The 15,214-nt window shown below is 39.4% G+C and overlaps 1 protein-coding gene across 1 annotated transcript in view; it reads left to right on the top strand.

Moving 5' to 3' along the window:
- The first annotated feature begins 1,873 nt into the window (after positions 1 to 1,873).
- Positions 1,874 to 15,214, top strand: part of LOC307043120 (uncharacterized protein) — a 30,812-nt gene continuing 17,471 nt past the window's right edge. The window contains exon 1 of the mRNA XM_079687366.1: positions 1,874 to 2,344. Coding sequence (XP_079543492.1) covers positions 2,095 to 2,344 — 250 coding nt within the window. The 5' untranslated portion in view covers positions 1,874 to 2,094. The remainder of the gene's footprint in view (positions 2,345 to 15,214) is intronic.

The following is a 15,214-nucleotide window of genomic DNA, read 5'->3' on the forward strand; positions in this document are numbered from 1 at the left end:
CGGGACTTTCATCCACTCCATGCACCCTCATGAAGAGGGTGCTTGGGGGGTACAATTTAGACGGAGTCATTGCTGTCAACTGGGGAGTTGTAAACGAGGTGTGTTTGGCCTTTTAAGTGTGACACATATGTAGTGATAAATGCTTCACCTGACCACTGTTCCTAAATAAAAAAAGTTTTCTGCATCGTCAGTCATTTTTTCCAAATAATTACCAATATTTCACAAATTCTTCATGTCAACTTAAGAGCACAGCTGTATGTTGAGTGTCAGCTTTGCTTGGTTCATCTTACTGGGGGGCAGCTACATGGATGTCGGTGCAGTCCACAATCATTTTGCAGTTGAAGGCAGAATGAATTTATTATTGACTCAGAATGAAGCACAACTTCATGTCATACAATACATTGACTTTATTTGTAACTGTGTAAAAACATAAAGCATTTATTAGCAAGCAGGACCTGCAGGAACAGAGAATGGTGATGGATGGAGCTGGGAAGAGAGAAGAATAAAGAAAACAGATCAACTTTATCGGATATTAAAAATTCAATTTCAAAACAAGTTGCCGCTCCTACAGTTTTCTAGTATGTAAAGATGATTTCACATGATCTATGCAAAATATCACACTCAATACATGTGTCTCTCTGGGGGGTGCATTGTGCCTTTGATGTATATAAATAATATACCATAACCAAATACTATTACGTACAGTGGAAATCAGGTTGCCAGAGCAGGTCAGTCCAGTGTGCATGTTCCTCAGGGTCTCAGCAGTTACAGGTGAGGTAAAGAAAATAAAAGAGAAAAAGGTCAGTAACAACACTTTAAAGTAACAACACTGAATAATTATCTATTTTAATAATTTTCTCTCAGTAATCACTCAACTACTGTCTTTCCAACCAACAGATTGACTCACCCTCACTGTCATCACAATGACACATGTCCAGAAGAATGTCATGCAAAGCTCCCTGCCTGCCTGCCTTCCTTCGACTCTCCCTGAACTGCTTCCTTAGCACCCGGTGGAGGGCGCAGTAGGCCACTCTTCAAATGTTTCACGAAATACTTACCATGATGACTACTCTTACTGTTTAACATTTTGGTGTACTTCATGTAATAAAATAATAACTTAATGGTAAGGCTACTAAAAATGACAAGGCTAAGTAATGTAATGCTAACTAACGTGCTCGCTACTCGTCGCTACTAGCTATGACTATGTTCCATGCACAAGATGTATATTACCTATGATATTACCTGATATGTCTGATCCAGCGACTCCTGGTCCTTTCATCAGACGGGAAGCGATAGAACGAGCAAGTGGTATGATCACTTTTGTGATTACAACATGGTACAAAGCACACAGGCATCTTGTAAAAGTGAATTTATTGGAGCAATCTCTTATATTTATTGGAGGGAATAGATCAGTTATGAAATCTTCTTCTTCGCTTTAATTACGAGTCGCAACCACTTGGAGCATTATCGCCTGTGACATCACATGCGCGACCCAGAATGGGATTTGGGATTTGTAGTCTTTGTAGTCGCGTATTTTTCATAGTCTTATATTTCAACAGTTTTACGACAAAATGTGACTTTTTTGACATCGAAATTATTGTTTAAGATTGACAAACATCATATGTGTAGTTCGTGGCACAATTCAAACGGGATCAAAAGATACGTTTTCTCTCTCCATTGAATTCAATGTATAATTTTTCGCTTCCGGGGTCCCATGGACCGGAAGTAGATGGGCGTGACTTCGCCTCTCTATATGTATCCAGTAGGCGGTAATGCAATGTCCGGATGTTAAAACAAACAAGAAGAAATCCTTCCTGCTTTTATTTTGACGTCCTCAAACCGCACCGGAAGTGAAGTTCCCAGCTCTTTCAAACCTGGATCGAGGTGGCGTCTCGTCGCTACGGTTCTCTCTCTCTGTGTTCCTGAGAAAGTGTGTGTGAGCTCCAGCACTACTGATCCATCATCTGTGTGTCTGGATAAACCTCCGAATGGACTCTGTGCTCTTTTTTCTGGAGCGTTTACCTCGGACTGTAGGAGCTAGCTTAGCATGCTAGCTGGAAACACGTTGGCAACACTAGTCAGATTGAGAGTTTGATGAAGAGAGAAACGGTGTGTTTAACGGAGTTTGCAGGAAAAAGTGATCTAGTAAACATGAGTAAAGTCCAAATGCTGCTGTTGTTGAAGAAGCAGCGACTCACTGCTGCTGCTGAAGAGATATTTGCTCTGTTTGAAAAGACTATAGCAGAGCTCGAGGAGGAGCTGTCTCGTTCAAAAGAGGAGAACGAGAGACTCCAGAAACTACTGGACGCTGTTTTACAGCCTCAGCTTCGGATACACAAAGCAGGTCTGTTCCCTTTACTTTTTTATTAACACTTTAAACTCTAATTCAATTGTTGAGGTATACTAGAATATATTTATATTGTGCAATTTTCCAAACTCACATTGGTTTCTCATACAGCATCTCTGTATAGTATGTGTATTCACTCTGTCCTAAACGGCTTGTTGGAGCTCCTGCCTCCCCCTCCCTATGAGCCCTCTGTGCTCTGATGAGTCCACCACCATTACAGCGGAACATCTGTGATTATGTGTTACAATGGCGTTAGCAACCCGAAAATGACACCAGTAATGACAAACAGATGAGAATGCTGCGTGGGGTCTGGGTGCCGTGTCCACGAGCACCCGCACCCCCAAACACGGCGCACCTACAGTGTAAGCGCGCCACTGTGAGGCTCCACTAGCACCCCCCCAGCGCATCATAGTTTCACAGCTGAGAGAGTATGTGTGTGTGAGGAGCTCCACGGATTGGTCCATTTGGGTATGGTGACGTCACTGTACCCAGGAAGAAAAAGAGAAATCTCCAACGAGGCGATCTGGGGCAGCATAGACAGGTCTTTTCCGTGTTAGAGTTTTATTCGCTACAGGGTGTACTTTGAGGGTTTGTGACTTTGCAGACCGTTTACATGCAGAAAAACCTTCATAAAACACAAGGGGACGGGTAATAACCGGCAAAGCATGACATGGGAAGTAAAAGTATGTAAGTATTATTAGACAAATGTACTTTATTACAATAATTAAAACTGCGGTCACAGATGTGCGCGCAGTGATGAGCGGGCCCTCGCGTCCGTGCGCCTGTCGGGGAGGGCGGCTGGTTGTCCCGGCATCAAGCAGACGTGCGCGAGTCCTCCGAAATGAGCCGTTTGTGGTTTCTATCATTTTCGCGTCCCAGACTGCCAGGTCCTCCAGTAGCGACCCGGAAACGGATGTTGGCGCACCGTCTCGAAGGAAAACACATTTCTCTAAAGGCTCGTAGAGGATCGATTATCAAGGAGGCTGTCTGGAGGAGCCGTAAACGAGGATACAATGATTTAGAGGAGAGAGGAGTCTCTCTGGAGGAGCTATAACCGAGGGTCCACTGATGTAGAGGAGAGAGGAGTCTCTCTGGAGGAGCTATAACCGATGGTACACTGATTTATTCTATGGAGTCAATTTCAGCCAACAGTGATGTTTTTAAAAGAGGCGTGACGCATGGCTGGACTTATGTCAACGAAGCACAGCTCTGAAAACTGATCCTGTTGTGATTATAAGTTATTTTAGATGATCAAATGTGCATCAGACTTTCTTCCCTTTACCGTTTGTTTACTCACTAATCACATCTCCCCTGGATGTTAGGCTATTTTTTATTTTTAATACAACTGCTTTCATTGTGATGTTTACAGTGAGAACAGCTGCTGAGGTCAGTGCAGAAAGCAGATCAGTGTGTACAATAGTGTTGTCACGATACCAACATTTTGGTTTCGATACCGATACCAAGTCAAGAATTGCGATTCCGATTCTTTTTCGATACTTTTCTTAAAAAAAGGGAAACAGTCTTAAATGTAATTATTGTGCTTTATTTCACACCAGAACCATAACCATAACAATGAGAACAATAAACAAAATAAATGACAAGAATTCGTATTAAATAAAATTAAGCATCATCTCAAACAACTTTTTTGTTTTATAAAATATATATTTTTTTATATTTTATTAACATGTACATGTCATGTAACAGTAATATAAATAATTATTGACAAAATGTATATTGCAGATGTTAGCCACATTGGTAAATTAGCTAAAAAGATAGCCATATAAGACAGTTATCATTGCCATTAATTGCCTCATCAAACTACGAAAACGTTCGTTTGTTACAAAATAAATTACACTTGTTTGACTTAGATTTGAGGGCATGGGCTTGAGCATGATTTAATTATGTTATCTATCACATTTGCTAACCTGTCTGTCTTTAAATTCTTTAAACAGCTCTGGATGCCGGTCGGCGGGTGCTTAGCCAAGTTTGATGTGTTGGCTCCCTTGGTTTGTAGGGATCTAAAACATTTCTCAAAGACAGGCCTTGTGGTGTCCTTAGTCTTGCCCTCACTGTCAGAGATGTAGCTCAAATACTTCCAAATTTCGCTTCTGGCGTCTTTTTTGTCAACCATCCAAGGCGCAGCGGCAGTTGCACTCCCACTTGCAGCCATGCTTCTCGTTTAGTTTTCTCACATGCTCTGTCAGCTAGCGCGTGGCCGCATGCACGAGAGAGGGGAGGGATTTAGAACGTGCTTGAGAGGGGCAGGACTGCAGGCACGGCTGCAGTGCAGGGAGTGGAAGCAGACCGCTGAATACACACGGCTCTTATTAAAACGGCGCTTTCTCACCGTAGTACTTTTCCCCGTCATTGTTAAAGTACCGATACTAATGAAACGGAGGAATCGTACCGTTTTTAACGGCCGGGTATCGTGGTACCTTTCCAGTATCGGTACACCGTGCAACACTAGTGTATAATATATATCGCTCAATAATATATGTAACAGACCTACATTACACACTTTATTTGTAGGCTTTAGAAGATATCTACAAATAGTTTAACAGACTGTCTCAGCCTATTCTTTTTCGTCTGAAGACTTCATACTGACTTCAACATGTTCCACATATTTTAGACATTATTGGTGATGTATGCTTTTATTTCTAAAGTTTTCAGTTCAAATATTCTGCTGCTTTTTCATGCATTTAGACTTTTATTTTCTTGTTCTCATTTCACATTCAAGTTCCCTCTATTCATGAACCCTTTAAAGTACTCAGCCACACCACATATATACTGTACCAGGTGCGACTGTTGCTATGTGAGTTAATCTTTGCTTGTTTGATTCAAGCTCTTGTAGTCAAAATGTCAAGGTATTCATCCCTAACATACCATCAGCTAACTAATGACACACACTCAGAGGATCTTTATAAACGTTTTAAGTATTGCACATCCTTAAATATGACTTATGAATCTTATAAAGTTACTTAAACTTATAAAGTGTCAGCTTTTCTAAAATAGAAACTTCAATGTTCACATCTTTCTAAATGATTCTACTTTTCAATGACCTACAAATAATCCTCATAACAATAATCCCATTTTCAATCTTCCAACTGTTCATATTTTTTGGTCAATTAACAGACCTGTTACAAATGTGTTGTTCAACAAATTTGAGCCTTTGCCACATTTATTTGATCACCATGGAAACCTTTGATCTCTGGGCACGTCGTTAGCTCAAATATAAACACCTGTGTCATGGAACACGATGATTTCATAACTCCAACTGACATGCTCAGAGAAGCAGACTTCAGATAATGGTTAATAGTCCTGCCCTCAACAGCTCTACGTCAATTATAGGGTGTCATCATATGCCGTTTCCATGGAAACGCATCCCTCGCCATAAAACACGATGTCGCTGTAACTCCAATGGACACGGTCCGATCACCCCCCAAACTTCGCTTGTATATCACCGGTCCATGCCTCAACAGCTTTACGCCAAATCTGAGATCTCACCATAGGCTTTTGCCATGGAAACGCATCCCTCGCCATAAAACACGATGTTGCTGTAGCTCCAATAGACACGGTCCGGTCGTCCCACAATCTTCACCTGTATATCACCTCTCCATGCCTCAACAGCTCTTCGTCAAATCTGACATCTCACCATATGCCGTTTCCATGGAAACGCATCCCTTGTCATAAAACACGATGTTGTCGTAACGCCTATGAAAAGGGTAAAAACAGCACCACACTTCAGATAATGGTTAACGGTCCAGCCCTCAACAGCTCTACTTCAATTATGGGGATTCATCATATGCCGTTTCCATGGAAACGCATCCCTCGCCATAAAAGACGATGTCGCTAACTCCTATGAAAATGTTCAAAAAGTGCTCAAACTTCACATGTGTGCTCACAGTCCAGCCGTGATGACATCTACGGGACAGTTTTGAGATTTCTACAAATGCCGTTGCCATGGCAACACAATTCTCGCCATGAAACACGGTTTTCTCATAACTTCAGTGAAAATGCTCCAAATGGCCCAAAACTTCACAGATTTGGTAACGATCAATCAATCAATCAATGTTTATTTATATAGCCCAATATCACAAATGTTACATTTGTCTCAGTGGACTTCACAGTTTGTACAGAATATCAGTATGACAATACGACACCCTCTGTCCTTAGACCCTCACATCGTAAAAGGAAAAACTTCCAGAGAAAACCCATAGTTTAAAGGGAAAAATTGGAGAAACCTCAGGGAGAGCAACAGAGGAGGGATCCCTCTCCCAGGACGGACAGACGTGCAATAGATGCCGTGTGTAAATTGAAAAGATAATATATTTGCAACATAGGTAGTCCAAATGTTTGGAAATGCATGTGTGTATAATAGGAAGATGAATCCACGAGGATATCCATCCAGGACTTATGATCCAGGACCACAGCCACGACTCAAGATCCAGGACTCGCGATCCATTACAGAGGACCGCAGGATCATCCATGACTCCGGATCCCGGCGTATATAGACACCAAAAAGAAAGACATTTGGGGAAGCTGGGTTAATCGGAACATGAGAGTACACAGGTATAGACAGAGAGAAGGAAGAAGTAAGATGTCCCCCGACAAACTACGCCTATATCAGCAAAACTAGGGGCTGAATCTAATCAGCCCTAACTATAAGCTTTATCAAAAAGGAAGGTCTTAAGCGCACTCTTAAAAACGGATAGGGTGTCTGCCGCCCGAACACAAACTGGAAGCTGATTCCACAAAAGTGGAGCTTGATAAGAAAAGGCTCTGGCTCCCATTGTACTTTTAGAGACTCTAGGAACAACCAACAACCCTGCATTCTTGGAACGCAATGCCCTTGTAGGACAGTAGGGTATAATGAGTTCTTTAAGCTAAAATGGCACCTGCCCATTAAGGGCTTTGTAGGCGAGAAGAAGAATTTTAAATTATATCCTGTGTTCTATAGGGAGCCAGTGTAAGGCAGCCAGAACAGGAGTAATGTGGTCCCTTTTCCTAACTCTGGTTAGTACACGAGCTGCAGCATTTTGAATCAGCTGAAGCGACTTGACTGACTTCTTGGTACACCCTGATAATAAGGAGTTACAATAATCCAGCCTTGAAGTAACAAATGCATGGACTAGTTTCTCTGCATCGTTTTGAGGCAAGATATTCCTGATTTTTGCAATGTTACGTAGATGGAAGTAGGCGGTCCTTGAAATTGATTTTATGTGGGTGTTAAAGGATAAATCCTGATCAAATATAACACCAAGATTTCTTACAGTCTCACCGGAGGCCAAATGAATGCCATCCATAGTTAGTATATCTTTAGATAATTTGTTTCGTAGATTTTTCTGGCCAAGTACAATAACTTCAGTTTTGGTCGTGTTTAACATCAAAAAATGAAAGGTCATCCACGTTTTTAAGTCCTTGAGGCAGTCTTGAATTTTATTTAGATGATTAATTTCATCAGGCTTGATTGATAAATATAGTTGAGTATCATCCATATAACAATGAAAGTTTACAGAATGATTCCTTATAATATTACTTAACGGAAGCATAGTGTGAACAAAATAGGTCCAAGCACTGAGCCCTGTGGCACTCCATGGCTAACTTTGGTTTGCATGGAAGATTCATCGTTGACACGTACAAACTGAGAGCGTTCAGATAGATAGGACCTAAACCAGCCTAAAGCAGTTCCCTGTATGCCAACTAAGTGCTCTAGTCTTTGCAATAGGATATCATGGTCGATAGTATCAAATGCAGCACTAAGATCGAGCAAGACAAGAATAGAGACAAGTCCCTTGTCTGAGGTTAGAATGTCATTTGTGACTTTAACCAGAGCTGTCTCTGTGCTATGTTGTTTTCTAAACCCAGACTGAAAATCTTCAAATAAATCATAGTTTTTTAAGTAATCACACAGCTGTTTTGCGACTGCTTTCTCAAGAATCTTTGAGAGGAACGGAAGATTAGAAATAGGTCTATAGTTGGCTAAAACCTCTGGATCGAGGTTGTGCTTTTTAAGAAGCGGTTTTATCACTGCTACTTTGAATGATTGTGGAACATAGCCTGATAATAAATACATATTCATAATATTTAATAAAGAAGTGCTAATTAATGGAAAAACTTCTTTTAACAGCTTAGTTGGAATCGGGTCTAAGATACACGTTGATGGTTTAGAAGAGAGAATCATTGAATTTAATTGTTCAAGGTTTATGGCTGAAAAGCATTCTGGTTTACTATCTAGTGTAATATTAGAACTTACGTTTCCGGGAGCTGTTGATAACACTATACTGGTCAAAGGCCAGAGGTCATTGATTTTGTTTCCAAGAGTAACAATTTTATCGTTAAAAAATTACATAAAATCATTACTACTGACTGCTATGGGAATAGAAGGCTCAGTCGAGCTGTGGCTCTCTGTCAGCCTGGCTACAGTGCTGAAAAGAAATCTTGTATTATTCTTATTCTCATCTACTAATGAAGAGTAGTAGGCTGTTCTCGCTTTATGTAGTGCTTTCTTATATTCATTGACAGTAATATGCCAAATTAAACGAGATTCTTCAAGTTTAGTGGAACGCCATATCCTTTCAAGTCGTCTCGACTTTTGATTTATTTTGCGAGTTTCGGCATTATGCCATGGAGCTAATCTGTCGTTTTATTTTCTTCTTTTTCAAAGGAGCAACAGAGTCTAATTTTATTCGCAGCGCATCTGTAGCACTATCAACAACATGATCAATTTGGGGTGGTGTACATTTTGTATAAGTTTCCTCCCTTACATGCAGACATGCTATCGAGTTATGTATTGGTGGAATCCCTTCCTTAAATTTGGCTATAGCACTAACAGATAGGTTTCTGCTGCAGGAGCTTTTGACTAATGCTTTGTAGTCTAGTAACAGTACTTCAAAAGTTACTAAGAAATGGTCGGATAAAGCAGGATTATGCGGTTCGACTAATAGTTGCTCAATTTCAATACCATAAGTCAGAACAAGGTCGAGAGTGTGATTATAGCAGTGAGTTGTTTTATTTACACTCTGACAGAAACCAACAGAATCTAATATAGACTTAAATGCAACAGTAAGGCTATTTTTATCATCGTCAACATGAATATTAAAGTCACCTACGATAATTACTTTATCTGTTTTAAGTACCAAAGTTGATAAAAACTCAGAGAATTCTGATAAGAATACTGAATAAGGACCTGGTGCACGGTACACTGTAACAAATAAGATTGGCTGCAAAGTTTTCCAGGTCGGATGCGTAAGACTAAAAACGAGGCTTTCAAAGGAGGTATAATTTAATTTTTGTTTAGTATTGATAAGTAAACTTGAGTCAAACAAACAAGTGAAATGAAGAATTGCAGCCATCAACGCATCTAATCGTATTATGGGATGTCATCAAATGCTGTTGGCATGGCGACAGATCATTCACCATCAAGTTAGTTCAAAAGTTTGCAGTTCAAATATTCTGCTGCTTTTCCAAGCCTTTTTACTTTCTTTTCTTCTCTCATCACACATTCAAGCATCTAAATTCTTCACTTTCTTCTTACACATTACATTTCAGCATAGCAGTTTAGCGTCAGCTTTTCAGCATAAAGCATTCCCACTACAGTGCATGACATTAAGGATTTTGGGAGATGGCCCTGTGTGCCATCTAAGCTCATTTACAGATGGCCCTGAGCCCAATAGAGATGGCCCTGAAAAATGCGTGTGGACGAAATGACGCACTAAGGGTTTGGGGGGCCTCCCCCTTGAACATTTCGATTTTTGCAGGTCTTAGATGCTGTCTGGTGCATTCTCTAGACTGAATTATAAGATAAACCAACACAATATCATATTGTATAATTTCAATTGTATTCTTCATTTCACTTGTTTGTTTGCATGAGTTCTTTTTTGTGTTTGCTCGCTTGCATGCCCTGCATAGCTATAAGAAATACTTAAGTTGTTGGTCAAGACACTTTCCATCTGATGAAGGCAAATGCCTTCCAGATGTACAAAAGTAGAAAACATTACATTCAGTTATAACTGCCAAAACAAACATTATTTACACTATCATGGCCCATGTTAAAAATATTTGTAATGTTATCTACTGTTAGTCTGGGAGACCTCGAGTGTACACTGGCAGGCTTATTAGAAATTAAGAATTGGCAAGAGGTCGAAACCACCCTGAAATAATAATAATCTCTTGCCTTCTGGATTCTCTCTTCTTCTGACTGGGATTCTCTTTTTGATTCTCTTTTTTAGGGGGGGACTGCAGCTCAGTCTTTCTCTTCTTCTTTCCAGGTTGTTCACCTTGCTTTGGTGGACTAAGAAACATTGTAATACACTGACTTTAAATGATTTGATCGTTATGTATTCAGCATCAGAATCCGTGACAAATTGAAATTCCTGCGAAAATGTGGCTGCATTCGATTCATTGTCCCGGTAGTATTCATTGTATATAAATCGTATTGACCGGGCCAGCCCGAACATCGCGAAGTTGGTTGAACGAATGCCTCCTCATCCGGAAGCTGACCGAGCAGCAGTCGAGAGGAGCCGAGCGAATCTGCGAAGCACACAAAATGGCGACGTCCATGAAGAAAGACGGGTTGACCGACTTTTGGCAACTTTTTCATCGTTTTCCAACCGATTTGACCGCTATCAGGCACTAACACGTCTCCACAATTGCCATAATAGATTGCCCGATCGGGCAACCAGCAGGTGAGGCTTCATTGCCCAAGCTAAATACTAGATTGCCTCGGGCCATGAGGCAGTCGTTAATGTCGAGCCCTGCACTACAGATGTAGCACTTCATTTCAGACTCTAGCTTACAGCTTCCTGCCTACGACCTGCCTAAGACCAGTATAGAGGAATGTTAAGCCCTCCCACTATTTTCCAAGAGGGCGTTGCCAGATTTTCCATTTCAGGTTTTAACCAGGAGATGGCGCTTCATTCACAAATACAGAAAGACAAGTTTCATGGACTTTCAGTTGCGTTTTGAAGAGCATTAGAACACATCAATATTTTAGATACTATACTAAAGTATATCTAATCTTGTAATTCAATAATATATAGTCTTTATATATTAAATAATCATAATAATAATGTAAATGTTTACATTACACTTCTTTATTTGTCATGCTCATACTTTTACCTTTACAATCGTTTGCTTTAATATGCAGTATATTTTTTGTATATTTTTGTGTTTGCTTCCTCCTGCTCCCTTTTGGACACATACTGTATGATTTATTATTATTATTAATATGAAGATATTATTAAGATAAGATGTTACTTTATTGATTGAACATTTTAGTTTAGAATGTGCTGTCCCACGGTAATTCAGACGGCTCACAGGTCACATTCCGACCATTATTTAAAACAATAGGTGCTTCCACACCGTCTACAGTTTGATTTGTATAGAGGGAGCTCTGTGGCTGAATGGCCAGCGATTAGGTGTGGCGCATTTATCATAGGTGATCAAAGCTAACTGCCTGCCGTCAGATTTCATTTAAAAAACAGATCTGATTTTAAGACTATTTCTGCGCTCATAAAGAATGATAAGAATAAGAATAATGCGTATTGAACTGGTTTAATTAATTAGTGAGTTTATTTAACACTAGAACCACCAATCGGGTCAATTTGTGTGATGTGTGTTGTGTGTGTACAATGTAACTTTTTTTCAATAAAATATTAAAGTCTCCCAGTCCGTGACTTTTCCTGAAAGTGCGTTATGTAGCACCCTATGTTGTTAAAAATTGCATTCTAATAGCGGGATATGACGGTTTTAGGTAGGCCTATACAAAAACCTCTGGCGGTTCTAGTGTTAAGGTAATTAGGTACAGTAGAAGCCCTTTTTTATCAGTAACGAATTTAGCAGTTGAACATAAAAGTCAACTAACTGAGGGTCACTTGCAATGACAGTGTTGTGTCTACTGTAAGCTTGTCACTCAGAGTAACCTACAGTTAATTTAGCTGCTGGAGAAGAAAGATCAGGGGGGAGGGCGGGAGAGAGCTGTGGTTGATGGGCCATTAGTTGTGTAAATACACAGCTGAGAGCTGCCGTTTCATTCAGACTGTTTAAAAAACGGTAACAACGGACTATTTTATAATATACAATATTATTTAAGGAATCGTTGAGCTAGCTAGCTAGCATATATTGTCACTATCTGCTAACGTTAGCTTTAGCCTTGTATTTCTAATAGTTTTTTTCATAGGCTATAAACAGAGGTGGTATAAGTATATTATATATATATATATATATATATATATAAGGGGTGCACCGAATGGGAAATTCTTGCCCGAAACCGATACCGAAAATAGGAAACAGTTGGCCGAAAACCGAATGCCGAAAGGCCGAAAATGATTAATAGAAATATATATATATAATGTATACATTTTTTACCATTATTAATTCCAAGTCAAGTGCATTTTCTTTTCTCTGTAGGATAACTACAACAAAGTGCATTCAGAACAAAGCCAAGGTGCTTTAAAACTGCATAAACATCTAGGCCAGTAGGCCTACAACAAAATAGTGTAAATAAAGACTGTAACAGCCAGGCCTTCAACAACAACAAATGCACCTATAAGTGCATGCATACAAATGTGCAAACTGGATAAATCCACATGAATGTAACTATTTACAAATGAAATTACCATTCAATTTCATAAGCAAAGTAGTAAACATTGTATAAAGATACATAAAGTGAAAACTGGATACAAAATCCACAATCAATTACAAATTAAATTACAATTTCAAGAATCTGCAAATAAGGTGGTCTGTCCTCATGAGCAATGTAAACAACATTGTATCATTTAGATACCGAAAGTACAATATAATGAACACTGTGCTGCTGTCATTTCCCCCTAATGATAACCTGAGATAGTGAATTATAACTCACAATGAAAATTGTTCAGGAAAGTGGGTATAGAGTGGACATGTAGAACTAGATAAGCTTATGATAAACCAGCCTTGTCTACTTATTAAGGAAAAGTGGGAGGTTCTTTTTAATGAACAGTAGCTTCTCTGCTTTATCAGCCATAAGTCTGTTCCTCTTCTCATCAAGCACATGAGAGGCAGCGCTGAACAGTCTCTCGCTGTCAGTGCTTGTGATTTGATCTTACTCCGCATATTTGTCCGGGTGTTTTGATTTCAAGTGGTGGAGTAATCCCGAAGTGGTGAAAGTCTTTGCAGTTACACCCCCTCGAGAAATGTCAGCTGAACACGTTTTACAAATCGCAATCTACGCCTCTTTCTCTGATATTTTTAAATATCTCCAAGCGCCAGACATGTTGGCTGTGAGCCAGCCACGAGCATGGTCGCGCCCCGTGCTTGTCGCCGCCTTTTGATTACGTCATCACAACAACACGTTAGTTTACCAACGTAACCCTGTTCCCTGACATTCGGTGATATTTTTTCGGTGCTAGAACCCTTTCGGCCGAAAGCCGAAAGGGCCTTTTTAACCATTTTCGGCCGATAATTTTCGGCGGCCGAATATTCGGTGCATCCCTAATATATATATATATATATTGTACTTGAGTAAAAGTAGAAGCACTCAGATCTTGTACTAGAATAAAAGTAGAAGTACTCAGATCTTGTAGAGTAAAAGTAGAAGTACTCAGGTCTTGTACTTGAGTAAAAGTAGAAGTACCAGAGTGTAGGAATACTCTGTTACAGGAAAAGTCCTGCATTCAAAATGTTCCTCAAGTGAAAGTAGAAAAGTATTCTCATCAAAATATAGTGAAAGTAGCGACAGTAAAAGTATTCATTGTGCAGATTGGTCCATTTCAGAATAATATATATGATATGTTTTATAATGATTGATTATGAAAGTGTTCTCAAAGCTGGTAAAGGTGCAGCTAGTTTGAATGACTTTGTATACTGCAGGGTAGCTTGTGGATTTACTCCAGGTGGAACTAAAGTCTGATTTAACACTTGATTATATTTCACATCATTCATCCACATCTGTAAAGTAACTAAAGGTATTAAATACATGGAGTGGAGTAGAAGTACACCATGTACCTCTGAACTGTAGTGGAGTAGAAGAACAAAGTAGCAAAACATTGAAATACTTAAATAAAGTACAAGTATCTCAAAATTGTGCCCAAGTATAGTACTTGTTGAGTTTATGAACTTAGTTACTTTACACCATGTGGCCATAAAGATAGAAAGACTAAGCCTTGCACAGAGGCATGAAAATACATTTTCAAAATGCTCAACAGTGCTGCCAAAATTATAAACTGACTGCTACACAATTAAAATAAATGCTTTTATATATTTCTATTAGATGTGACTCTTTGGCGTTTCTGTTATTATTAACACTGCTGCTTTAGTTGTTCTGACTGCTGAAATCCTCTGTTATTCCTCATTTTAAAGCCGATATTCCGTGGGGTGGGGGAGCCGGGGGCTCGGATCCTTGTCACCTTTTTCATACAGATGAGTTTGCATCCCAAAGCCCCAGTCACCTTAATTCATGTAATAAAAACATCTCAGGTCAGTAACACTTAAAGCTAAATGTGCAATACCATGTTCAGCTATGTTACTATTTATAATGTTATTGTTGTTACATCTGAAGATGTACATATTGGAATGATTTCTTAACTTACAGTGGGCTATTTTTTACAATGTGTTGGAAGGATTTATTCAATTACTATGAATATTGTCATTGTTGAAGGCTTTTAGAGAAGGATGAACTATAAGCCTGAATTACATAACATTTTATACCTAAAAACATAAAAGCCACAATAAATTGAAATAAACTGAAAACTCATCTCTTTAGACTCCACTTCGAGCGATAGAATTACTAACAAAGCACTTATATACTAATAAAGGGCTGGCTTTCTAAATGCCAGTTGAGTAGCACTTGAAATGTTTGGCTCTATGAAACCTGATGGACTTATATGATTC

This window comes from Notothenia rossii (genome assembly GCF_949606895.1).
Source record: "Notothenia rossii genome assembly, chromosome: 6".
Lineage (NCBI taxonomy): Eukaryota > Metazoa > Chordata > Actinopteri > Perciformes > Nototheniidae > Notothenia > Notothenia rossii.